General features: G+C 43.1%; 1 protein-coding gene across 5 annotated transcripts in view; it reads left to right on the forward strand.

Annotated features, from left to right (window-relative positions):
- Positions 1-27,640, forward strand: part of Slo2 (slowpoke 2) — a 146,729-nt gene that overhangs the window by 85,225 nt on the left and 33,864 nt on the right. For all 5 annotated transcript variants that reach the window (XM_076809180.1, XM_076809179.1, XM_076809176.1 and 2 more), the window contains 3 exons: positions 24,490-24,569; positions 25,783-25,882; positions 26,916-27,114. In XM_076809180.1, coding sequence (XP_076665295.1) covers positions 24,490-24,569; positions 25,783-25,882; positions 26,916-27,114 — 379 coding nt within the window. The remainder of the gene's footprint in view (positions 1-24,489; positions 24,570-25,782; positions 25,883-26,915; positions 27,115-27,640) is intronic.

A 27,640-nucleotide genomic window follows, 5' to 3' on the forward strand; every position in this document is an offset into this window, starting at 1 on the left:
TCGCACTGCGAGCAACAACTTCCACGCAAGGGTATATGGTACGTGTCACAGTTCTCCAACTTATGACGGATTAAAGTGGCCACTTCGTGTGTTCAATTGCGTGTTAACGTATGGCCTGGGGCTGTGCCAGAAAACTTGCAAAGCTCCACTTCTTGATATGGTACATCTGTTTATTCGGGCCCAATTTGAGCTTTGCTTTCCGACGGAGCGAATGAATGGGATTACGAGGAATTTTTGTTTTACCCGCGAATTTATGATTGTAATCGTCTGCGCGGAATTCTTTGAGTATTGCGCCAGATTATCGGACGATTAGCAGTTAAGATTTTAATGGTTTCAGGCTCAACCACAAAGCGATAGATTTTCACGTATTTCAACCGTGAAAAAAGTGAACGATTTCGATGATTGGAACACCTTCTCGACCCCATTGGAAATTGGTGGTCGAAAGTTTAAAAGCCAGTTAACAACAGCAGGGTGTTTAATCGTCAGCCAACAAACGCGCCCGTGTGTACTTTTATAATCAAACGAAAAACATTTGACAGCTCTTTGTGCATCGATAATCGTAAATGTCTTTGTCACGTGAAATTTATTTTGTGCGTATTGTTGCCCGAGTCTCCCAATTAAAATCATCCACTTCTGGCGTCGGTGTACCGGGCGAAAGCCTGAAAACGGCAGGAACCGTCCGAAATTGCATCGTTCGTCCATTTTCGACTGAACATTTTCATGCCTCCGCATGCCTAATGATCCCGACGGCTTATAAAACATGAAACGATGCCGAATATGTTTATCGGAAAACTGCGAAATTCCTGACACCGGCCCACTTAGCCCGCGAGTGAAATTTGAAAGCTGCTTTGCAACATTCTGATTGCAAACTGAAATCGTTAATGCTAAATTCGAAGGGAAATTATTGTCGCTATTATAATAATCTCACGAAATCGTATTTTAAGGAACGCGCGCGAACTATTTCCAAATCTAATACCGCGTATTGGAAATAATAGTGATGCGATATTCAAGCGCTTCGCGGAAAAATCGTAGTCGCTTAATTCTTCGTGAATCAGTTCTTTAATGCCTCCAACGAGCATCCAGAGATAACTGACAGTCGGAAAGCGAAGTTCCCTTTAGTATATGACACCAGGATGGGAGGAGCCGTCGGCTGGAGTTTAATTTTATATTTAAAAGTTCGGATCGTCCCCTTCTAAATGGTTTAAGGCCATCGTGAATCGTTTTATCCACTTCATTCGCAGAGCCAATTTCTCTCTATCGAATCTGAATCATTGGGGGGAGAGTTTCAAGCATGTCAGGCATAAAGGAGTTCATTTAGCGAAATCGTGGCAAGTCGATTATTTAAGGAGGAGAATAATCTGTGCAGTGTGGCTGCCTGAGAGTCAGAGGTTGATAAAAAGCTTTCGCTACTTCTGCCCGTTAAACGTTCAGCTCTGTAGCTCTCTATTCAGGATTTTGGTGCATCGCGGAGCCATTATTCGCGGTTTAGAGCAGAATACCGATAGCCTTTGGTAAGAAATAATTGAAAGCGTCGAGGAGGCGAAATAAATCCTTCGAGGGGGAAAAGTAATATAAGAACATCGCTGGACGATGAGAAGAGTTCTCGGTGGAAGCAGCATTCCGCGGTATGTTGCCGGGGCCGCGCATTACCGCCAGAGTTTATCTCAACAAGATTTTTAAGCTCCAGATATTTTCACAACGCGATATTGCCGGCGGTGCAAAGGCGGACGCGAACTATTCCCCGGTTTACGGCGCCTTAAAGTGAGCGACCTCGCGGAGCAAATGTCGTTTCCTTCGAGAACTTGTTAGAACGCCTTCAGGCCAAAGAGATTTTGGTAGGAAGAGCCGCGGTGAAATTCGATGTGTTCCCTCCTCGTCGTTCCCGTCGCCGTCGCACAGATTCAGTTTTCGACTCCCCTGTTCGCCCCTTCGACGGCTCCAGCTCGAGGTCTAGCCAGTCGACTTTAGAGCACTTTGAGATCGCGAGGCACGTTCGAGGTAACACCCCCTTTCCAGACACGAATATTAATAACTCTATAAGCCGCGACGCATTCAGCGCGCGCTCCCCTTTGAGCGCGAATCAATTCAGATGCTTACGTTGTTGAGGCACGCAGGTGCAAACGTTAGTTGATAGTTTTACGCCGTGTGCCGTCGTTCTCGCGGCAAATTGTTCGCGCAGATGCTAATAGCGGGGTGTTTTATGCCGCGACCATAAAGGCGCACGAGAATTTCGTGTGTTCCCAGTCGAGTTTGTTTGGGCAATTTGCCGGGCGATGAATCTTTTGCCGTAGGTGTTTCTAGGTCGGGTAATAAAATTTCGCAATCCCATCGATCTTGTCTCGCGTAGTAACTGAAACACTGCGATGACTGTGCACAACAGAATTTTGCGTTTCCCCGGCGCAACGCGTGCAACTTCCTAGGAAACCGGTCCCGCGAGGGTTCTGGGACTTTTCCCAACTGATGCTTCCAAATAAGAGAGAAAGAAGGGGGAGGAAAGTATCGAACGAAGACGAGTGGAGCCGCGTAGCTACTACTTCTCGAGTCGAATCGAATCATTGCGCCCGTGGGAAATAAGTTTTGGCTGATCATACACCGGCCGGCGGTTGTCTGATCGAGGAGCGCTTGAACTACTGCGACGAACAAGCAGACAATTGACACTCTCGGCCGATTGTCCGATCGAACGCTTCCCTCTTATCGGGAAGTTTATTTCGCGTTTCCCGCCCGTAGGACATTGATACATCGTACATTCGATGCACGTCGAACTTCGAGCTGGCCATTAAATCACATCCAATTAAATCACTGAACGATATCTAGCGAGTATTTAATTCAGTCGTCGATATCGTCAGTGCTGCACGCGACCAATGGAATTAATAATCGTAAATATTATTGGGGCTCACATATTTTCAAATATTGGTATTGTTAATTTCCCGTGGTTCAGTCGAAACTCGTTCAGGGTTTGTTAAAATTTTCAGCTAACTGCCGACTATGAAGGATCACCCTCAAGTAGGGACAAAGTTCAATTGATTTCATATTGTTTATTTTAACACAAAACTTAACTTAAAACAGCTTTAACAATATGATTCCGAAGAAACTATGGAGTTCGTCTGGTATAGTTTAAATGTACTCGTTCGTACGAAATGGCCTATGTGCCCAAGAGTTTATCTAGCGAGATCTGAGTGAGTTCTGCCTCGGCTTGTCACCGAGTTTCCTGCAAATCTAGCCCTCCTGCCCGGTCTGGAAAATGGGCCTTGCCCAATCAGCGTCCCGCGACCTCGCAACGCCCTTCCATTGCGCCCTTCGCGTGCCTTCTTGGAGTGGGATGCGTAGGCGCTGGCCTCCTCTGCATGGTGGTATCGACTCGGCAACGCGTGGGAAAAACCCCGGGCCTTGACGTCAGCGGCGGCCCACTAGCTGGCGAAAACCGTCGAGCGGTCGGACCCATGTTGCGCCCTCAAGAGCCCGATCCTCGTAGTCTGGAATGCGTCAAAACTCGGCGATCTGTCCGAGGACGACAGCGAGAGTCAAGGACTCTTTAGTCTATAAGATTTATGTTTCCGCATCTCTCTTGGAGATGCGGATGGGAACGAACTTTCCCGAAACAAATAGCACGACCAAAGTGGTCTGGCTAATGTACGACTAAACAGGTATTTAGAACAAATATTGCCTTTAGTGTCGATTAAAGTATCAGATCCTTCAAAATAGTCGCCTGCAGGGTTACTAATGTCGCGTATCGTTACAGAGAGTAACAGTTGAATTTCGTGTATCAATGTAAATACCGCAGCTTTAAAGCGACACGTGGAATCGATTCCCACGAAACGACCCCAATTCTTGCAGACAGCCTCTCGAATCCTTAACCAAAGACGCGAGGACTTAAGGGCTTAGACGCGTATCCCTTTCCTCAATGCTGTATCTAAATTTGTAATGCGCCGCAGCGGCTACGTTATGAATTTAAATTTCTGTCACGCGAGGAATAATAATGGCCTGTTACAAAGTTCTAAATGATTTTCCTGCGGACAACGCGTGGCGATTATTAAGAAATTACCTCGAATTATGAAGCGTCGTATTTGCACATCGGATTACAAAGAATTCAGCAGAAGCAAGTGTCCAAGAACCGTGTGCCGACTCGTCTTCGAAATGAAACGCTGAATACAGACTTCGACTTACATCGCGGAAGGACTTTAATGAAAAAGACAAGCGGAATGAAACGTTTGAAATGGTAAAATTTTATACCCGCTTGACGAAACGGACTGGAAGGGACTTTCATAAAATTTTATACGACCGATGCCGTGGAAACGTATATACGTCGGGGAACAACAGAACGTTGAAGCAGTTAAATCTCCGGGCGCGTGCAATGGCACTCGTTTACGTTGCACCGAAATAAGAAGCCCCCGCGGCAATTTTAACTCGGACGGTTTCCTTTAAGACCAATCATCCCTGTGAACTCTCCCGCTTTGCCGCATCATAGATTACGAATGACATCGTATAATGCTTTCGATGGAATCGCGCCATTCAATTCCGAGAATCCTCGATTGTGATTAATCGATTCTCCCAGGGGCTCGATAGAACGCACGATAAAACGAACCGAGGAATAACGTGGCGCGGCAGGTAACGGATCGCCGATTTCCATTTCCCCCCGGCATCTGACCATTTATTTTTAATTACTTCTCGCGCTTTCGCCTCCTTTATGTTTCAAATTTTTTTTTTTTTTTACCCTCCCTCCGTTACGCCCGCGGAGTTTTGTTAAGTCACTCGGGCGAGAAAAGCTCGCTTTGAAACGATTGGAAAGCGCGGATTGCGACGGCGGGCGATTGTTTAAAATATTTTCCACCGCCGGGGATCAGCTTTCGCGCTTTATCGGGACCGCGTGCAAACGCGAAAATCCTTTATGGCGCTCTGCAACCGGCTCGTGGAGGTGAAATCCCTGAGAACATATAAAGGATCGTGAATACAAGGGGGGCGACTACTAGAACGCGATGCAGAACGCAGAATGGATTATAAGGAGCTCTATCACGGATATATCTGTATATATCTGTATGTAATGCATTAAGGATATTGAGAGGAAATGGAGAATATGAAAGAGAAGTTCTGTAAACAAAGAGAGGAGAGGAGCCTCGTTGTTTGCCTGGTATTTCTTGTGAGGTATCTAATGAAATATCGGGAGATGTACATCTCGAGATCGGGAATATTCTGCGTTTTGTCTGTGAAAGAATACCGGCTACGCGTTCGAGTGTAATAACGCGAAACCAGTGGATTATATTAAAGAGTGACCCAAAAAATAGCCTCGCTTTGGTCCCACGATTTTGGAACTGAATTTTATGCGAAACGATACTTTATGATGGAACGTCAATCACACGAAATTTTCAAGTTGAGGTGACAATTAGTTTATGGGAGGTCAAAGGTGAAAATTCGTCAACGCATCAGCCTATATGCTTCTATGTCAGTCCGATAATTTAAAGAATTATTTCCAGGGTTTTGCTGACTGCCAACAACGAATTTGAACTTAGATTTTCAAAACTCACAGTGGCCGATTCAACATGGTGGGCGATATATTAAAAAAAAACACCCACTACACAGATATTTATATTTCTTGATTTTTTTTTTCGTGAATTTTGAAAATCTAAGTTCAAATTCGTTGTTAGCAGTCAGCGAAACCCCTGGAAATAATTCTTTAAATTATCGGACTGACATAGAAGCATACGGGCTGATGCGTTAACGAATTTTCACTTCTTTGACCTCCCAGAAACTAATTGTCACCTCAACTCGAAAATTTGTTGTGATTGATATCTCATCATAAGGTATCATTTGACACAAAATTCCGTTCCAAAATCGTGGGACCAAAAAGAGGCTAAAAAAGGCTTCATTTTTGGGTCACTCTTTATCGTCGAAGCAATTTTAATCAGTTCAATTCTTGTCCAAGGAAAAGAATTTTGTACCAAGGTGTCGAAGGGTCGCATCGAACTACGAAAGTATTCAAATTTCGGGTGAGATTGCCTAAGTATCAGCGGAGGGGGTCTGACCACGCGTTGTCTCCTCGAAGAGTTATTTAGTTGGATGGATCGGCAGGCAGAAGACGAGTCTCTCAAAAGACACACGAGCGATCAGAGTCTGATACTTTCGACGTGCCTACGAGCTACGCGGAGGAACTCGTTCGTTGCCAATGGGACGTGCTAGTGGCGTGTGACGTCTAAATTTCTCCACTAAATTATCGAGACCACCGACGGCACTCCCTGTGCCCCCTTCTTCTCCCCGATGGTAAACGGGTGTTCTTTTATGTTGGCGGAATCCTCGCCACGAGGGCAGGAACAGCCACTACACGGAAGTCAATCCGTCACGTCGACTATACGGCAGCAGTGCTACGTAACTGAAACGCGGTTAATCTGTTAGAAAAGCAATTCTCGGGAGCCGTGAGCTGCATCGTACCGATAGAACGTTTTGCTACTCGTCCTTTTATATCGCTCGTTCGTTCGACGACCCCACTGTGGATTACCAAATGTGCTTCGGCATTTCCTGCTGGACGATTCACAGACCACGATCACCACCGTTGCTACTTGTTGTTGCTTCGAATTCATTCGACGTGATAATTCTAGGTCGTGACTTTTTTATCGTTGTATTTATCGCCTCTCACTATAACGTTAGCTCGGCGGAGTTGAGACAGGGAACATTAACTTCCGTTTCTTGAATTGCACGGAATCTTTCGTCGCTCGCAACGATACAGCAAGAAATATGTTACTAAAAAGCAAGAGTCAAAAGCGGAATGCACGGAAGGAAAGTATGCACAGGGGAAAGAGATAATAAAGCTAATGGAGGAAGGGAATCAGAAAATTTTTTTGCCACAACCATCGGGTAAATGGATTGCATAGCCAAATCAGTTGCCCAGCGATAACGAGCATTTCGGCTGAAAAAAATCCCCGCTTTGCGTGTACTCTGCCTGTGTATACGCGAAGCTGTAGTGGAAATCTGCAGTTTCATATATTGTTCGGCTAAGAGCTTTCGAGGTGATGAGAGTCATTACAAAAGACGAGGCAGCCGACTAATTTTAGAACGAACCTCGGTCGTCTGCACGAATCTGTGCAGTCAGAAAGAAGCGCGCGAAACAGATGCGACCTCAAATTAACATTTCTACCTCGCGATCGTCGGGGTGCCCTACCCTTTTGCGTCGTTAGTCTGGTATTGACAAGTTCGACGTTTCTCTTTTAACATTAACATTAGAAGAGCTTATATCAAATTTCCATAAAAGCAACTATTTATATATTTATTTTTTTATTTATTTATTGATAAAGGGGGCAGGGTCCCCATTAGTGTACATGATTGGTATTACAGTTAAGACGGACAAATCACAAATTATGCAAGTTACTATGAACCGAGTTTCTAAAGCTGCTTATGTTAACGTAAAATAAGTCCATGCTTTCACAATATGTATTAGCTACAACACTGCATATGCAGTTTACGGAATTGAGGGCAATTAAGGGGAGGTTCCGGTCTAAAAGTCGATTTTTTTTATTTCATTTTTCGAACGTTCAACCCTTTAGGAATACGTGTTTAAAAGGATTTGTTGGAAATCGTAAAATTTCCGAAGTTATAGGCATTTGAGTAGCGGTAAATGCATGGGTAACACACGGCCACACGGCGCTCACGTAAAACTTTAAACGCGTTTTTCTCGAAACAGTGTTCTCAAAATCGGTGGGACCTGTGTCTCCAAAAGTTATTATCCGATTCGACTGAAACTTTTTTTACTTTGAAGAATATACTTCTGGCTAGGAGGGAAACCAGAAAAATACAAAAAATTAAAAATGTATAATTTTCAAAGGCATTGAAAGGACGAAAAATATAGGGGAAAAGTGATTTCAAACTTCAAGTGTCGTTATTTTCTAAAATAAATGTTATTTTTGTAATTTGTTCTGGTTTCCCCCCTAGCCAGAAGTATATTCTTCAAATTAAAAAATGTTTCAGTCGAATCGGATAATAACTTTTAGGGATACAGGTCCCACCAATTTTGATCAATTTTTTGACGCCTTGACTTTAACGACTCCCCAGTGCCGTCTGTAATGATTAATTATAAAACAAAAAATATATTTCTATAATCTAAGATATCCTTAATACAATGCAAAAAATCCCATTAAATTATATATAGTAGTTTTCCTTTAATTAATTCCTAAATATCATCTATTTTGGGGGGCTCTAGACCGGAACCTCCCCTTAATACGGCTGTTAATAATCTTAAGAAGGAAAAACAAGTCGGCCTCAGCTCTTCTAAACTGAAGGGATCGTAGGTTCAAACGATTAAGGATTGGGATATAGTCGTGGCCAGTAACTGCCATGCTTTGGCCTAGCCTATATGCAGCAAACCTAAAGAAACTATGCTGCACCCTCTCAATGAATTGTTTTGTATTTTCATTGGTAGGGCGACCAAAAAACGGATGCATATTCTAAGCGAGGTCTGACTAGGGCGCAGTACAATGATTTAAAAGTTCGGGGATTAGTAAAGTGAATTGTGCATCGCTTGATAAACCCTAGATGTTTATACGCATCCCTAACAATCTGTTGCTAGTGCGGAGAAAAATTTAAACGCGAAGTGTACTGAACCCCCAGGTCACGAATCTCAGAAACTTGTGAGAGGACAACATTACCGAGCTTGTATTCAACATCAACCGATGATGCACTTGGCGAAAGACACCATTAAATCGAGAATCATGGACTGATTTCGAAGAGCGACTGCTTTTCTTCGACTACCTGTAATGCGAGATTCAGGCTGAATTTCAATGATGGAAAAGCTTTGCATCGATTGCACACAGGCTGGAAGGTGCGGCAGGGCGGCAAGAAGTGTTTAACTCGGTTATCTGTCGACGTGTTTAGTTTTAGTTCGCTCTATCGCTCGTTTCCTCTTTACAGGCTACATTCGTGACCGCTGTATCAGCGGACTGTGGTTACGAATCAATATCGGCGACCTCCACTGTGTTGTCACCACGTGTCTTTATAATCGCCCCATCATTTTAAGCTGACCGCATTTTGCGGCTTTGCAACTTAATCGCGCTCTGTACAATCCTGTGCTCCGCACTAAAATGACCTTTCACAATTATCCGAAACGCTGATTCACCCCCCGACTGTCCCCCTTGGATGCAAAGAATCCCACTTCCATGAAACTCGAGTCTCTGAATTAACCGAATCGCTGTTATTCTAGGGAACATTAAATAATAGAGGAAGCACTGTCTGCTTATAAACTGCGATTATAAGTCTGTTTCACCTGTATGCACTGTCTATAGATAGATCAAAGTTTGCGTGCTGATGTGGGCTTGGATTTACGTAAAGTGTCAATGTCGAATATACATGTTGAAATATAGTTAGTAAGGGTGGTGTCGCTTATAGATGACACAGAAATTTAAGTGTGTCTTGCGGAGAAGTTTAAATGTTAAGTAGCAGCAGTTTGGACATAACGAGAACATTTGAAGGTGAGAAAAAAGTAAGGCTGTAGATTGAAGACTCATCGTTCGGTTTGAAGCTATGGTCAGCAAAACTCGTCCATTGTTCTGGTTATTAAAATCATCAGAAGTGCTGAAATGACAGGTTGCTCTATCCACTTTACGGAAGGGAATCAATTCCCAAAGAAATTACCCCCTGAAATTTTCGCTGAGCTCAGAATTTATTTCGTAGCCAAGAGATATCCTCATTCGCCAGCGCACCGCATTAGAGGCATTAAAATCTCCGAACACTATTGTGTGTCTCTGCATGGGATCACGGCGCCTGAACGCTGCTGGCTGCTTTACGAGCAGACAGTATCGTAAATTCTATTATCTCCGCTAGATTCGGACATCTGGCTGGCCAATAATGAACGTTTCTCCTGCGATCACGTTGTCGCGCTATGATTTCATAAAACTTTAACGTCGCCCTTTATTACCTGCATCTTCGTGTCGTTACTGTATCTTCATGTGACCTTACAGAGACTATTTCAGCTGACGATATATCTCTCATTTTATTCACCATTCGCTCCGCGCTGCTGAAAATCTCACTTGGATCGTAATTAAATTCCTTCTCGTTAGTTACGACATTCGTCGGGGACCATTGAATAATCAATGCTAGGAGAAGAATCAGGTAATGGGGCTGCTAGGCTGCGATAAGAAGCTGAATCTTTCATTTAACAGACAGTCGCTCCGAAAGCGTTACATCGCAACAGCCAAGTCGCAAGAACTAATGCATTTGTACAGCGTTATTTTTCGATACTCCGCAGGGCGATTAGCAGCGCTGGAAGCTAATCGCTTTCGCGCGCATCGATAAGCTCATTGGGTTTTAATCCCCAGAGGCTTCAAGTAACGTGGCCAATTATTTTAAAATTAATTCCATGCGAACCGTGCTTCGTAATCCCTTTGAATCGCGCGCACCGTGGCTGTCTCTTGATTGCATTTCTGGGCTCTTCGGCACCAGGCAACGGTTCCAAAAATTCTCATCGCCTCTGTATAAGTGTCGCTTTTACTAACGCGATGGTATCTCGCGTCGCTTGAAATATTCTCGCGTGCGCCGTGTTTTTCAACGATGAAACATGCACAGCGTCCGATCATTCAGAATTCTCTGTCCCCATGAAGTACCATCGTGTTCGGTGTTGGTATTGATTGCTTTTTGTTGACCGTGCGCCTGCTGGCGTGTCTGACAATGGAGCGGGGGGGAAAAAAAAATGACAATATGTCGAGTCAGGTGGCGGAATTGTCGCGACCATGAAAGGCAGAATAATTGGGACACGGTTACGTGAAAGTTGCATAACTGTCAGAGAACGTTAATTAGATTAATGCAATTGGGTATTACAATTAGGTGGCACGTGCATCGCTTGCGCCGAAAATGAACGTTATCCATTTCTCCGGCAAATTTTCCTCGACAATACTCCCCAGCAGGCGAATTAATTCTGAATATCCCCTTTCACCTGAACGCTGCTCGTAATCTGCTCCGAACATCCGCGATGCCACCATCGACTGGTTGATACTGTGCCAATCTCCCGGATTAAAATCCTCAAAACTTTCCGCCACGCGTCCCCCTTCGTTTCCCCGGCGCACTAAAGTGCACTTAAGTTCTAGCAGCGTTCTGCGACGGTGTTGCTGATATCGCTGGAAACGTATTACCTTAATTACAACGGGGCAGGATCGTCATTGTGTAACAGCAGTTATGACATCCATCGAGTCGGCCCACCTTTCACCCCTTCAATTTATTTATGCAGGACCCGACGAAACGCACGCAACTTCCGAGCACGCATGGTATCAGGTAATGACGTTGTTTCGCCCCTTTTTTTTTTTCTTTTTTTCTTACTTTCCACATAATTTGTCTCCCGTTCCACGCGTGCAATCGTGGTGCAGATAGCACGGCGAAGATAACGCGCTGCTATTTCCGTAATTGGGTCTGCACGGGAATGCAACGCGACCCGGTTACAAGCTCGCGAAACGACGTGACGGAAGGAACCGAAGAGGAAAGATGATGGAAGAATCGTGTCAGCGAAAGAATTGCTGAACAGGAGTTGCTGGCAATTCCGGCGCCATCAATGTTGCAAATTTTAATTATCTTAAGGGGTTATACCTAGTCAGGTGGCCGAAAAATGGCGAATATTTGTGAATTTTTTTTTGAAGAAACGGAAGCGTATATTTTTACAAAACTTCTTGCGCTTAAAAGAGCAATATTTAAAGAACATTTGGTAATTTTTTCGTAGAAAAGTATTTACGTTTATAATAAAGTAACAAACGACATTCTTTTTAAAAAATTGGTCTTGCCGTGAGCACTGCCATTCGGAACCAGATTACCTAAAATCAAATAACAAAAAAGATTTCGTTAGTATATTAATGTATCCTCAAGTTGATGGAGAGAATTTTCCGAAATATTACTTTAAAACAAAATAGCAGCAATTTAAAGTTGAAAACCTGATTTTTTCGCGTGATTTTTGCACGAAAAAATCAGGTTTTCAACTTTAAATAGGTACCAAATTTTAAAAAATGCTTCTTGGATGTCGGTTGTTACTTTATTATAAATGTAAATATTTTTCCACGAAAAAAATACCAAAAGTTTATTAAATGTTACTCTTTTAACCGTAAAAAGTTTTATAAAAATATACGCTTCCGCTTCTTAAAAAAATTCAAAAACATTCGCCTCTTTTCGACGGTCTGTCTAGGTATAACCCCTTAATAAGATTCGCCCCTGATGTTAATCTTTAGCGATGGTTTTTTATTAGTGGTTTATCTAGATGAAATATTAATTTTCTCCTGTACGCGTGCTCGTGTGCCTTTATATGTACAAACGATGGAGATAATTTCCAATTCCGTCATCACGGTCCTTCGTCCACGCGAATGAATTTCCCAAGTTCATTTTACTTCTATTCGATGCAGCGTTAAACAGTCATAATTTCCTCTGTAAGATCATTCTTTTTACATTACGGTCTTGTAATAATTTTGCGTGGTGCACGGGATGCATGAAATATTTATCGGCATAATTTCCAATATTTATCCCCGATAAATATCGTATCCTTCGATACGCCGAATATATTTAGCGGGTTAATTTCAATATTATTCAAAATGTAATTCAGAAACGTGGCGTGCGAACGAATACATGAATCTTCGATACACAGTGTCCATTTTATTTCTTATGGCGCAAATAAATATTTAGAGAATAGTGTGTCGATTTGAAAAAGGTACACGTTACGATTAAACCCATTCAATGCCCTTCTTCTACTGCGAATATATTTATATAAACAATGTTCCTTCCGCCATTCGCCTCGACGTTTTTGGGGCAATAACATCGGTCACTTTATAACAATCATCCTACGTACGAGCAGGGTGAATTCAACTGTAAATTATTGCCCGAAATCTCTCCCATTTTCGCCGCACGTGGCGGATCAATTTTTCCTACTTTCCTCCCCCGCAGTTCGCACTCGACTGACTTTCACGAAATACCACCGTCGCTCATCCCGCGCAAGTACAATCATATTTCCCCACGAAACTAGGCGACTTCTCTGAAACGATCTAAAGTTGCCTAAAGCTGTAGCGGCCGGAGCAAATGATACTTTGAAATAAACACAAAATGTTGTTATAGAGGAACTCTGCTTAAACTTTGTATTTTTCAATTATACTGCCTTTATTTGTGTGTTAGGTGTACCTACTTCATTGCATTGCTGTATTCAGTTCAATGCTATTGTGGGGTACTTCAAAATGCCTGAATATTTCATCGAAAGGGTGAATTGATGAAAGAAGAGGTTGGAGACTATTGTTACGCTGCTGTATCGAGAACTCTTGGCAGTTGAATACTGGGTCAGAGTTTCGAGAGCGATAATCTTCCAAATGAAATTGGTCCATACCCTCCCCACTTTATCTTATCGCGTTATTTAACTCTGTTAGTTACAATTAACAGCTACAGCGGGAAGTTCCTTTCTACCTTCCACTAATTTATTACTCGCCGGAATCAGATAAACGGTGTAATACTCACCGCGGCACAGTTCTTAAGTAACTGGGGATTACGAGTGATACCAAAACAACTCGATTCAAAAGTTCTTTGGTACTTTGCGTCCAGGTAATCTTCTCGAGGATGAGACATTTTTAGTCCAGCCACTGAACGTCTTTTTATTAACTTGCAGACGACACAAGTTCGCGAGAACTCTTCCTTGCCGCGGATATTTGCTACTAACACCCCGAATCCTTTTCGAAAACAATTTCGAAATAGTATATTATCAAAAATTTCTGATTCTAAATATATTTCACCTTACAATAAAACGTCTAAACTCAATTAACCAGACTTTAGAGTATCCATTTAACTTCGTGGAAGCATGTTCGCGTGTGGAACGATTGGGAATACGCATTGCGTGTAAGTCAAACTTTACATTAAACTGTACATCCCCAGATCGTTGCTGATTTCCTGCAAGCACACATTCATTAGCATATGTAAATATTTGCCAATTATCTGTTGTTCCTTTGCAGCATCCGCACCCTCCGATAATAAATGAGAGAACCGTAGCACGCGTCAATACCTGAAACGCTCGCTTATCACCAGCCCGCCACGCACCAGGCTTCCAAGTAGCGCGTCTCAATCATTTCGACGACCGTACGTTCAGCAGGTGTTCAGCCGCGAAACAGCAGCTGTTACTGTCTTTTGAAAGGCAGGCTTAAAGGTTAACGAAATCATGAGCAAGGACGACAGAGAAATAGAAAATGGTGTTACTCGCTGGGTGCCGCGTACTGAAACTCTAATTCGGTCAATGCGGCACAAGGTTGCGGATTATTATTTATCCGTATCGACTTGTCGCGCGACTCGGCGCTCTATTCATAGAGCACGAAGACAGTCGCGGTGTATAATTAGCTATACGAGAGACGGCTCGCCAATACACGTACGTGGTGGAAATAGATGATTGAAAAATTCATTCCGGCCGATGTGTACGCTCGATTCAAATCAAACCGATTCCATTGTGCACGCCGCGGCTATGAATTTATGAAAATCCCCATTGCCTACCTGCGCCCTGTCTCTGTCCACACGAGACGGTCGATATCTCGCCAAGCTTATTTTACACGCGTGCAGTGAGCAAGCAACAGTCGCAGGTATACATGCCTGACATTGTTACTTCGTGATAGGAACTTAAACGCTTCCCTATTGGACTCGCATCGAAGCTGTTAATAGAGGAACTCGTACGCACGTAATACAGTGGGGTACTACTTGCTAGGGGGATCTAAACAGGGTGCTGAAGAATTCAGAAGCACACAGTAGCCAGAGAAATGGACGAAGAATGTTCACATTTTTCCTGTTAGTTTCCCAATTCCCGATCCTTTCTAATGGGATGGTTTTTTAAAAAAAAAAGGGACATTCGAGGATTCTAGTGTTCCTTATTTATGATAGGTTTACACCTGACGAGTGGCTCGGCCGAGTCAGGGTTTTAAACTGACACTCGTCAGGTGTAAACCTATCTTAAATAAGGAACACTAGAATCCTCGAATGTCACTTTAAAAAAAAAACCATCCCATTAGAAAGGATAGGGATTTGTTTAAAAAAAAGTAACATTCGAGGATTCTACTGTTCCTTATTTAAGATAGGTTTACACCTGACGAGTGTCAGTTTAAGACCCTGACTCGGCCGAGTCACTCGTCAGGTGTAAACCTATCTTAAATAAGGAACACTAGATCCCTCGAATGTCACGTTTTTTTTTTTAAACAGTCTCCTGAATTATTCTAAGAAACTCTACTCTTAGAAGTCATCGGCCTCGAATCCATCACCATTCTAATTTATACATACAACACGTCTATTCAAATAAATCCGTCCCACCATAAAACACGACCGCAGCCGCGCAACGATCGAATCCCCTTCAGAGTATCCTTGATCGACCGTCGCCGTTCTTCCTCGCCCTCGATTTTCAATCTGCTCGTCCTCCTTCCCGAGATTGCGTCGCTCGTTACGGATTTGCTGGAGCGCGAAGGATTTGCGCGGATATAAAACTCGGCAGAGACAATTTGACGGCCGGCTGCCGACTGTTCCCAATAGCCAATCGAACAATCGTTTACCCGCGGACGTTGGAACGCGCGAATTCGGCCCCACGGTAATTTAATTTAATCATCTGAAACGCCACGGATATCGGGCCGCGATATTTTGCACCGGATGGAACGTCCCTTTGTGTATCCAGCGTTTAATCGCACGTAACTGGACGCCGCGTCGTGTACCTCCGGCGAATGTTGATTCCCGCCGATTAACAATCGCGTTCATTTATCTCTATTTAGTTAAGTTCTCCCTCCAACCCCCGATCGCCGCGGCGGAGAAATATTTTTCTGGATTATTTGCGGAACGTTTAGTTTGTTCCGGCGTCATTGCGAGGTGTGCATGTATCGGCAGCTTCGAAATGTTTTGCCGATGCAGAGGCACGAATATGGTAGCAAGATTTTTCGTTCCTCGAATGATGGACGTATTCTATGACGTCTCAGGTATTTCGGCCCTTCCTGGCTGTTGCTATCCCAATTCAGGCGAGGTGGAAATAGGAATATAGGTTAATATTGTCGCTGATAAATATTTGTCTAACGGGGAACAATCGATGTACTACCGAGGGGGTGCCAATCAAGTGTCTCGGAATCGCCGTGCTAAGTACTTGGGAAATGCCCAAGGGTTAACCTCGTCTAATTGACAACAAAATGGACGTTTCGTTAATAACCGTACAGCTGTAAATCTCAGAGAGATAACACAATAGAGCCTCCAATACGGCGCACGAATTTTTTGTAGGGGTCGCTCTGAAGATTTTGAAAGGAGAACGGGTGACTCGATGGTTTTGTATTTCAGGGGCATCGTTGCATAGAAACATTTTATATTTTATACGCGTAGCGTAAAGAGTACAATGGTTGGCCACTTAAGTAAGAGATATGTACAATTTTAACAAATACATAATTTTTTTTATAAAGTTTTGACCGTTATTTATCGATATATACAGAATATGAGAGATATAGATATCACAAATACATTAAAATATTCGAAAACTTTCAATTGTACTCTTATGATTTTTTTATTGAATCGCTGTAATTTTCAAGCTGTAAAGCCGAGTCTCCTATCTGCTTTTAAATATAATCACAGTATGTAATGAATGGGGAAATATTAATTACATTCGAAGCACAAAGTACAAGGAATATGAATATGTTGATTAAAAAAAGCATAACATTGATATTTCTTTATATTGTTTCATTTCTCAAAATAGGACCAATCACTGTCAGGTGGCCAACCACTGTACTCTTTACCCCTAATGCTTCTGAAACTTATTGTCTTATTACATGATTTTTATTTTCGGCAATGCGTAGCAAATAAATTTTGCCGAAACAATTTCATTTCAACGGAATGTGACATGACGCTCCGAAACATCGTACACAGTCGTATAACATTTCAATATAACAGAGGGGCACATGCAAATTCTAAATCCCAGTGTTTGCATGAAAATATATGTGGCGATCCACTTGTTGCTCTGTCAATAAAATAAACAACGAAACGTTAAAGATTAGCATAACGCGTGTGAAACCGGGAATTTGTGTCGCAGCGAGATACATAAATAAACTGCTGTAACGAATATTGGTGTGCAAATCAATGCCAGCTATTGAAGGCGGCCCGAATAAAACTAAAATGTTTGAATGCACCCATGAATATATTACGGATGAAACGTACCGATCTTTATGATACAGATTCGCACGATTTGCGTTGCAAAGCTCTAACTACGTTCCATTTAATATAGGTAATCTAGTTCCATAATTCATACCTATCCTAGCTGAAACGGATGATCCCCAATGGAATTGGAACAGCCAAATTAAATATTCCCAGCATTCAATCTACTAAATCTTGCTGCTTTTATATGATTTCGAGTATACACCTCCGGTGACTTCTGATTTTTCTTGATCCGGGGGTTGGTACGTTAATTCGGAGGTCAGAGGCGCTTGACGAAAGAAAAAAGAAGAAGAGCAAAAAGCAAAATATGAAAAAGACAGAGGCTAAGAGATGCAAAGAGAAGAAGGAGAAGAAAAAAGAGCAGGTGAGAGAGAAATCTAAGAATAAAAGAAGAAGCGAATGAGAAGCCAATGAGTCCGCGGCAAAGTGCACGGCATACGTCGTGAAGGGTGCACATGAAGCTCACCCTGCCCCAAGACAATATGTCTTTGATTTTCATATGGTGACAGATGGATTTAATAAAAATGATTTTGCATTAAAAAATATACCATTTTCTTTTATATTCAGTAAGTGGTCAATAACTGTACCACGACCGGTCAATAATTACACTTTTGAGTTATGTTTCTTTATAATACCATAACACCGAAACTACTGATTTCTTCAAAGTTTCTTTGGTGTTATACTGATCTTCGATACTTTTCTTTCCGCCTGGTATAACAGAATTTCATTCATAAAATTCAAGTTACTTATTCCACAGCGTTTACCTAAACTGAAGCTCTTAGGTGGTCAGCTACTGTATCGTTCACCCTATATCAAATGGAGACTTAGACCCCTGATTCTACAACCCCGTAGACTGAACGGATCTCTCAGAATAGACTAACAATACAAACGCGATAAGCAAAGTCCAGAGATATCAGTATTGAACTGTTTCCGAACTACCACCGCAGGCCGTTGCGCGTAACAGCACACCCAACCTCAGAAATCGCCGGTAACGGTGTGCAGCGTTGACACGACAATTTCATAGACCCTTGGAGCGTGCATGAATTCCTTGGGCCGCGAGCGTGCGACGAGAGGCCGGCTCGGAAGCACGGTAACATCGTTATTCAATTGAAACGGTACACAGTGGACGGAGAGTTGTCGCATACTGGGTCATTGCTGGCCGATCGATGTTACTGCAGGTAAAAACGATCGACGGCTAAACAAGCTACGAGAGGCGAAACGGAGGTCTCGCGGTTGCAGGTTGCATAATTCATGCGGGCAGCGCGATACGGGGCAGGATGCACCGCCGGCGTCTCGAGCCAGCGCGCTCGAATTTCCTGCCGATAGGAAAGCGTTTACGATCGTCAGGTGGCTCGTAAATATCGCCGCGAGCCGTGTATAAAGCATCGTCCATCGGCGGTGCAACCGATTTCGCGCTATCGATGAGAAATTGGCTGTCAGCTGTGGATAGGCGAGCGATAGCTGGCGACGGGGGCTGTTTCCACGAACATCTTTTGCCATGGCGAGAAACGCTCGACGATGCCAGCCAGCTGATATTTTCGGGAACAGGAAGTTAAGTAGAACGACACTCGAACTGTCACGATTTTTTCGCAGGACGAAGAGACAACCACATACAGTATCGACGAGAAGTATCGGATACGGAATAGTGAAGGGTGAGAGCAGAGGTTCCCCTAGTAGGATCCTAAGGAGATATTGTAATTAAACCTGACTCTTTGTTCCCGGCCAAGTGCTGTATTGTTCTTCGCAGTCTTATCAGAGGGCAGCCCCCCCCGTCTTGCCCACTGGTACGATTAATCAATGTCTTTTTAAAGAAGGCATATTTCACTCGAGCGCGAGTACCCAGCAGAATGGCAGCCACCCCCGGCACCAGTACACAATCAACCAACACAACGATCAAATGATATTTAATATAAATGATCATGACTCCCTCATTTATAGTCCCCTTCGGCAGGGACAAACGTCCCCATTGTTCACGAGCGGCGTGCTTAATTCCCGTCGTCCCAGAAACGCGTCCTCGGAGCTGCCGTTCGCAATTTAACGTTACGCGATAGGTTTACCTGCTCGCCGGAGCCACGCATATCGGTCCCAATCTGTACTCCTCTGTCCTCCACCGTTCCACGGTGGCCGTAATCCCCGCTACGTACGACAGGAAGCACTCACAGCCGACCTTTCGAGGCAAGACGAACATCGAGCCCGTGGCTTTCGAGCCATGATATCCCATCTATCCAACGTCGTAGCTTATGCAGCAGTTCGCGTGACGTACTGCCCGGGCGTTCCTTTACCTCGGAGGCATTAGCAACCGTTAGCGCGACGGCTTTACGGGCCGTTAATACCTAGCGAATCTTACGTGCACCGGGGAGAAAGCCGCGTTATTACCGCGACGTTGCACGGAACTTCCACCCTCTCCTCCCGCCGCCCAGCTGGAACACCTGGAAGCATCGCGGACCAGCGAGCCACGCTCCGAGTATCAAGGACGCCGATACTCAAACGCTATTGTTTTTGTTTTGTTTTTAAAAAAAAAAACTTGTAAGACTCGACGACTGCTCCTGCTTTTCGGTAGAGAGTGGCGTGTAACAGCCACGCGAGTAGGATATTTTTGGGGGAAGAGAGAATGGTGAGATTCAGTCAGGCTTTTAAAAGGGATCCGAGCGAAGGAATTCGCACTTGAACGTTCCTCTTTGAATTTGAAAGTTCGCGGTGCCGGTCGGTGTAAGTGCGCTTCCCAGCGAAGAGGAGAGAGAGAAACAAGAGCACCCGCTGAACGCAGAGATAGGGGCAGGGAAACGGAGAGTGTGGACGAGGCTCGAGAACGTTCCCCTCAATTTATATAGATTGCTCCGAGTGGCGTTTCGAGTTCAAGTAACGAGGTACAATTCCGCGGCCGGACGAGTATTTCCTTCCTGAAGTGGAAAATCCATTATGTGGTCAGCCATATAGCCGGACGAAGGGAAAGTGGATGATACGTGAACTGGCAGACAAGCACACGCGTACGCGTATCTGGCTGGCAAACGTTTTCATGCCGGTACAAGTGGGGAGCGGTGATTGTTATCTCCTAGAGCGATATATTTCGAAGACTTAAGGTGCAACTCCACGGCGAAGCAAAAACCATCGTGCCTCGCACGAGACTTTGATCTCATGAGACAATTATTGGAACTGGACTTTCGAGCAGCATGTTAATTCCAAAATTGGCATTGCTTATTTTCGTCTACGCAAACTATATGCTGTAGCGCGAATCTAACTATTCTTTTTCTTTTTCCTCTTTCTCTTTCTCGCTTTGTTATATGTTTTCTGTTGTAAAGTCTACTGTGCAATAAAGAATTATTATTATTATTATTATTATTTCATTATTTTAGTATTTTTTTAATTATTTCGTCATTAATTTCATGAAATTCGACTCTTCTCAGACAAGTTTCATGATATATTTTAAAAAATCGATGTTTTCTATTGTATGTCTACTGCGCAATAAAGAATTATTATTATTATTATTTCCTTATTTTAGTATTTTTAATTATTTTTCATTAATTTCATGAAATTAGACTCTTACGGGACAAGTTTCATGATATATTTTAAAAAATCTATATGTTTTCTATTGTAAGTCTACTGTGCAATACAGAATTATTATTATTTTTATTATTTCATTATTTTAGTATTTTTTAATTATTTCGTCATTAATTTCATGAAATTCGACTCTTATGAGACAAGTTTCATGATATACTTTCAAAAATCTCATCTCTCGCAACTATTTCCATTATTTCCATTTTATTCGCGCCTTTAGGGAGCTTTCCGGCTCTCCGAACTCACATGGTAAAATCAAAAGTGATTTTAAATGCCGTAAGTGGAGAGAAAAATGGCGAATAATAAGTTCCAGCGTGAACACGGCTGTTATGTATTATTAACATTCTAATGGCTGCTTTTAGTGTCGGATAAACGAATCCTTAGTCTACCTTCGTCGAATTCAACCGATTTTCCAGTTGCATTACGACTGATAATCTGTGTTTAACCAGTCGTCAAGGATTCTAACAATTTCCTCGGACGTGGTCGAATGTTCGCTATGCAAATCCCATTCCCCAGAAACGCACCGCGGGATACGGAAAGTTCACAAAACTCTGGTAAAGAGTTTCCGAAACTCGTTACGGCGAATCGACTTTTCAGCGAAGACCGAAACGGCAGCGTGGTCATTAATTTCGTTTGAATAGAAAAGTTTCGCATTTCCTTTGATGGGTGCGATTTTTTTTTTGTGGGTTAATATCCAACTGTCTCGTCGCATTCTGGGCAGACTGCTCCTACAAATCCTCGAATCTTTATCTTCAAAAGAATATTCCCTGTATTTTCGTTTGCAATTACAGAACTACCTAGAAACTCCGAGTACCGAAGAATCGCAAAATGGGTTATAAAATCGGAGCACCATAATCAGAGCTGGCTTGCTTTAATTTTAGAGCCTCGCAGCCTCTACATACCCGTCAGCTTGTGTCAAAGAGATTGATTTACTCGATGGCTGCATCGAGCTCTCGAATTCGTCCACAAGTGCAGATTACTCGTATCGATTCCCCCCGAGTCAGTTTCAACCTCTTCTATTAGATCAGAAACGTCATCCATCCAAATTCTACCGCCGCATTTCAATCGACAAATTTACATATAACATCCAGCTCGCTTAGCTTGCAATTGGCAAGCCCCGGGTTACTGCAATCAACGAACCTCGGGAACCTGAACTTCGATAAAGAACTCGACGAAGGGGAAAAACGTAAGGGAATCGCATGCGTAACGTCTGGAAAATATTGAACGACAAATCAACGATTCAATTGGTGCGTTAAACCAACTTCTCTGCCATTGTTATTCATGACTGACTAAACGGATATTCACTCGGATGCCCGATGCACCAAGCAATAACGCAATCTAACCGAAAGTTTCCCGCACAAAGCCGGATCCGCGCGGCTGCACGTTTTCGTTTTGCACGTCTCGCGAGCATTCGTTCCGTTCGAACGTTAACGCGCGTGCCATATTCCGCAGCACCCGACACACCCAACCCCCTGGCGAATAGATTTTATCAGCAACACCCACTATAATTAGTCTAGAACAAGGCGGGCTCGTCTGGATGCTCATTTCTTACTTTGGATTATTAATTAGACCGTTGCAAAAGTTGCCCGATTACCGCGGACACATTCACGTCGAAATTGTGCGTCGAGTATACAAGGTTGACCGTATCACTGCAACCATTTGCATACCTAATTCGGTTGCGTATAGGCGAGAATAGCACTGTTTGCGCGGAGCTATTTAATGAGCTATTCAAATTCCACTGGAATTCGGTACTTTCCCGGACTTTTAGTGAGATTAAAACCGTGGTTGAATAGACTCGGCAGTGAGCTTCCACTTCGTAATATGAGAATTATTATCAGTCCTTTACGAGGTACCCTACATGGATGATATTACTGCCATGCTTCCCTTGACATGCCGGTGCCAGATTGCTACGAAACACGCTATTGCCACCACCGGTATGCGACGATACATGTTTCACGAAATTAATGTGTATAATATGATACAGCTCCTAGTCACGTCTTCTGAACACCCGTTTGTCACTCCGGGACTTTAATAATAAGCACAAAAACATCTGAACTCCTTTCTAACGACATTTGAAACCACCCCGAACCGAAGATTTCCACTAACTCCCCAAGCAAAAGACACCGAGCACGCTGCGCTGGCTGCTGTACCAAGTGATCTTGTACCACCTTTCATCTAAATTCACGGCAAAGTGCAAGCCCGTGAATCCCTCCTCGGCAATCCTCCCGGAACTCAAAGGTTTCCGCGGTAACATCCCCAAATAGGCAATGATAGCCTGTTTCGTACACGTCTGCCGTAGGTCAGGCTCTCTCTCGTGACGTTATCTGGGTCAAAGAACCAGCTCATCAACTTGAAACGATCGCGTACGACAGACCGTCTGTCGACGTCGGCCCGGTGACGTAGGCGGCTATTCTCGACGAGGGCGTCGCGTTATCCGCCGATAAAAATAGCGGTTAAGCCGGTTTACGACCGGTCACGAAACGATGGCCGTTCAATAGGATCGATTCGCACGGACGGCCGCACGGTTGCATTTGCAACGCTCGCGACTCTTCGAAGAATGGCCCTCCATCCGTCGAATGGTAATCGAAGACCTCCCACTTGATAATGAGAACGGCATACCTCTTGGGAGACTTCCACGAGAAGCTTTTATGGAAATGTGCTGAACCGATTGTTCCGCGCCGATTCCGAACTCGCTCGATGATCCTTCGATTCGTCATTAGCGTGGCGAGGGAACACGAAAGGATTGTCTGGAGCCGTGGCTGAGAAAGTTGGCGTCCCCTCTGTAATTGTTTGCCTCTATACCTGCGATTTGTAATACAGCCGTGGGGTTGTCCTTAAATTATGTAAGGCTTTTGGGAGGGGGTCGCGAATTTCTTACGTTTTCTCACTAGGGGGGTGGGATTGAGGTAGTGTCTTACGTAATATTTTTTAATCTAATTTTCAATAAATACAAATTATTGTTATTATTATTATTATCTCGTCTTTATTACTCGTCAAACAAAGGTATAGTGCATAAGGAGAAAGTAAAGGCGAGGCCGCAGTATAAACTGTTAATAGGCCTAATCATAACATAAAACTAAACATTAATTAGTACTACGTATACTAATACTAAAAATACTTAAAACTAATTCAACAATGAAATATGAAATATGAAATATGAAATATGAAATATGAAATATGAAATGTGAAATGTGAAATGTGAAATGTGAAATGTGAAATGTGAAATGTGAAATGTGAAATGTGAAATATGAAATATGAAATATGAAATATGAAATATGAAATATGAAATATGAAATATGAAATATGAAATATGAAATATGAAATATGAAATATGAAATATGAAATATGAAATATAAAATATGAAATATAAAATATGAAATATGAAATATGAAAAATTCTATCATTAATGTTCCAGAAAAGTAGTTTTAGTTTAAATTTCCCGAAACCGAGTTAAATGAATTATATAAACCTTTAAAAGAATGTTAATAACAGAAAAAATTAAATGTAAAAAATATTACGTAAGAAAGGGGCTGTAATATCAAATCTTACGAATTCTTATACTTGGGGAGGGAGGGGGTGAGAAATCGCCAAAATTACCCTCACGTAATTTAAGGGCGGCCCCTAACACTACGGCACGGAGTATTAGGTTTCAATGCCTCGGCGAATCAATTTCTGAATTCAACGTCCAGGGTGTAGACATTCACCCAGCGATTTATTATTCTAGCTTCGGGCATTGCTTCGTAAATGAACGTTGTAATGAAATGGTAGTTGGAAATACTAACCGTGATATTTCTCTTCTATTTTCAGAGTTCGTGTGGAATATTACGTGAACGAGAACACGTTCAAGGAGAGACTTCAGCTGTACTTCATCAAGAACCAACGTTCGAGTAAGTTAATCAAACTTAAGCAACACTATTTTCTAGACTGTTCATATGGTTCGAGTGACAGTTACATTGGAATCATAGAAATTGGAGTCAACTTATTTATAGACCAGCACACGGTAGTCGAACGCATTGACATCTTTTGCATGCAATGCCATACAATACTACGTCAGTGGTGGCATTCACAGATACAGTTCACTGTCGTAGTTTTAAACAGACCTTTCGATCTAACGCCAGAGCTCCCTGCTATACCACACTGCGTACGAGCATGCCCGTTGCGTCAATGTCATCCCTGAAATCGCCTTAAATTTTTCCATTTCATCTGCGACACAGTGGGTGGTGCGTCCGAAATTGATCGATCACTAACGCTTCATCGACAGAGTACTTTAAAAAAAAAAAACTGCCCACCCTCCCCAAATTTCGAGCGGCAACGTTGCGTGTGCGCATTGTTCTGCGTTTCGGGTAATTCTTAAATTTCGTTTCTAGAATTTTTATTTAATAATCGAAGCTGTCACGGTTTAAAATTCAGGATTGTACTAAAATTTCGCTCGTCGCGTAAAACGAACTCGATGGTTGCCATGGGAAAAGATCACTCAGCACCTATCGATATCAGCCGAAGCTTGAAGAGATCGTTAGGTTTTCGGGCTGAAAAAGAGTTCACGGCAGCGGAAATTCCTCGCCAAGGCACGTATCCTGTGTTGCATGCCAGCAACGTAGTTTCGGGAACACCATGGTACCGTGACACGGCCAGCCACGTAGATGTCTGCCAGCGGGACGTAATCTTTTGAAGCTAGCGGTACAAGCCGATAACTAGTGTCGCGTCGATAGCGGCCTGGATCCCCACGTCTGTCGAACTTTTTGCATCTGCACGTCGAACGCGGGGAGATCGATGTCTCTCAGCGTTTCACAACGAGCGAATGATTAAAAACAGCCTGTTCCGGGTTGCAGGGTGTCGATAGCTTTTCTGAAAGGCATTCCTGTCTCGTGTTAAACTCCCTGCACCCAATTTCCTCGAAGTTTCGCCCTGTCGACTCGGGTGACACGTTCCTTAAGAGGGATTCCGTGAAATTTTATTTAAACCGGCTCGGATCGACGTCGAACACCAAACAATACAGCAATGTCGTGTGCAACTACTTAGAAGAGTATTAAAGTATTGACTGTTTACAATAATTCCTTAATAAACATTTTCCTTCATCGCGACATGATGTTTATGTTCCAGGTCTGAGGATACGATTGGCCAATTTGTTTTTTAAGCTGCTAACATGCTTCTTATACATATTCAGGGTCATCACCGACACGGATCCAACTTACGCGGCATGGTAAGTTGCGTAGTACGTTAAGTGTCGCAGCTACAGCTAATTTATGAACGTTAATTTATCGTTTCCGAGGGTGTCGAAGTATTAAGGTAATTTTAGACACAGCTTTGTAATCGTACATCACTGGAATTTTGTATACAGTCATCTTTTCAATAACATTTAACAAACGACTGCTACATCTCTCGCGAAAACAGATGCAAAGCATTTACCCCTTCTGTTATTCTGCCATTTTATCGGAGGTACCTAGGGTAAAAATAACACCGGATATTTCTAGATTGCTATTACTAAATCTCACATAGGTTTATATGAAAAAACGTGACTTTCAGCCCCACCCTACCCTACCTATTCTGCAGCGACACAATGAACCAGGAAGAATTTCTTCTGGGCGCAACGGAACCCATTTCGATCCGCGGTTTGAGCGCAATGTTCATGCAAGATTACGATATCTTGTAGGACGAGCATCACGGATGAAAATAAAACCGAGATAAGACTTTGCAGCTGAAACGGTATTGCGTTTTCTCTGCCGCGAGTCTCTAAGAGCCGCGATACTCCTTAAGGATACCTAGAGCTCCGGCTCTGCGCCCCATCTATTCCTCTAGCTACTACTTGACCTTCTCGCGGCGAACTGCACATCCCTTCTATGTTCCCCCTTATCTTTTATATTTTCTAAATTACTGTCTCCCGGTGAGTAATATTTTTCTACGCTTTCTCTATTGCAATTCTTATCATTTCGGTGGTGCTACGTTTCCCCGTTCTTCCCTACCACACTCGCGAGCCTCTCCCCTCCGTGCGATTTATTTCCCCATTAAATACAGTGCTAAATTAAATGCCGCTGCATAATTATAGATCAAAGGAAATTAGGAAGTTGCGTCGATGCTTTCTCGACTTTTGAAACTTGATTAGGTGCTTTTAAAAATTCTTCTCCGCATCTCAGTTTTCTAGGAGGCCATCAGACGCTTTTAAAGCACCCCTCCCTCCCCTCAGTCTCTCGGGCTCCTAAAACTTTATTAACAATTTTTAAAAATCCTTCTTCCAGTTACAGTTGCACGCCCGGCAACAAAACCGAGTTCCTCGCGTCCCAGAACCTTACGGAGGAAGAATTTCAGGAGCATCCGACCATCAACTGGGACGCGATTTTATGGGTGAGGAGGCCCTTGGAATTGTGGGTCGTCCAGGTTATCCTGGCGATAGTCTCCCTCACGGAAGCCATGCTGCTCGCCTATTTGGGTTACAAGGTACGCTTCCTGTCATCCTTGGACATTCGATTTTACGCACAATACTCGATTACGTGGCCCGAGTCCGCGTAGACCTGCCACCTTGGAACACCTCGCTCCCTTATTACGCTAGCTAAACGTCCGCCGAATAAAACGAAACGATATTTAAAACCTCCTCTATTCTTAATTGCCAATCGCTCGCGGTATTACTCTTCCTCCAGTTGAATCATACTAGCCTTTTTCAGTCCACTACAATTCACTCTTCCGCGTGCCTCTAATTAAAACACCCCAATTCCATGAATTCTCAGGGGAAAACGTGAATTTGTTTAACAATTCAACGAGCTTTCGACACTGAACAATTTATTATAATCTACCCCCGCGATGGTCATAAAAATATTCACCAGAGAAACTGAAACAACCTATGTATAATTAGCTTCAAATGTGTCTGTGTCAAACAGTCACGTGTTCTGTAGTACTTCGTGGACTGGCAAACTCTTCCCGTAAAATTGATAGCAGAAAGAAGTAAATGAAGCACAGTAGCCGTGTC

This window comes from Andrena cerasifolii, chromosome 3, assembly GCF_050908995.1.
Source record: "Andrena cerasifolii isolate SP2316 chromosome 3, iyAndCera1_principal, whole genome shotgun sequence".
Classification (NCBI taxonomy): domain Eukaryota; kingdom Metazoa; phylum Arthropoda; class Insecta; order Hymenoptera; family Andrenidae; genus Andrena; species Andrena cerasifolii.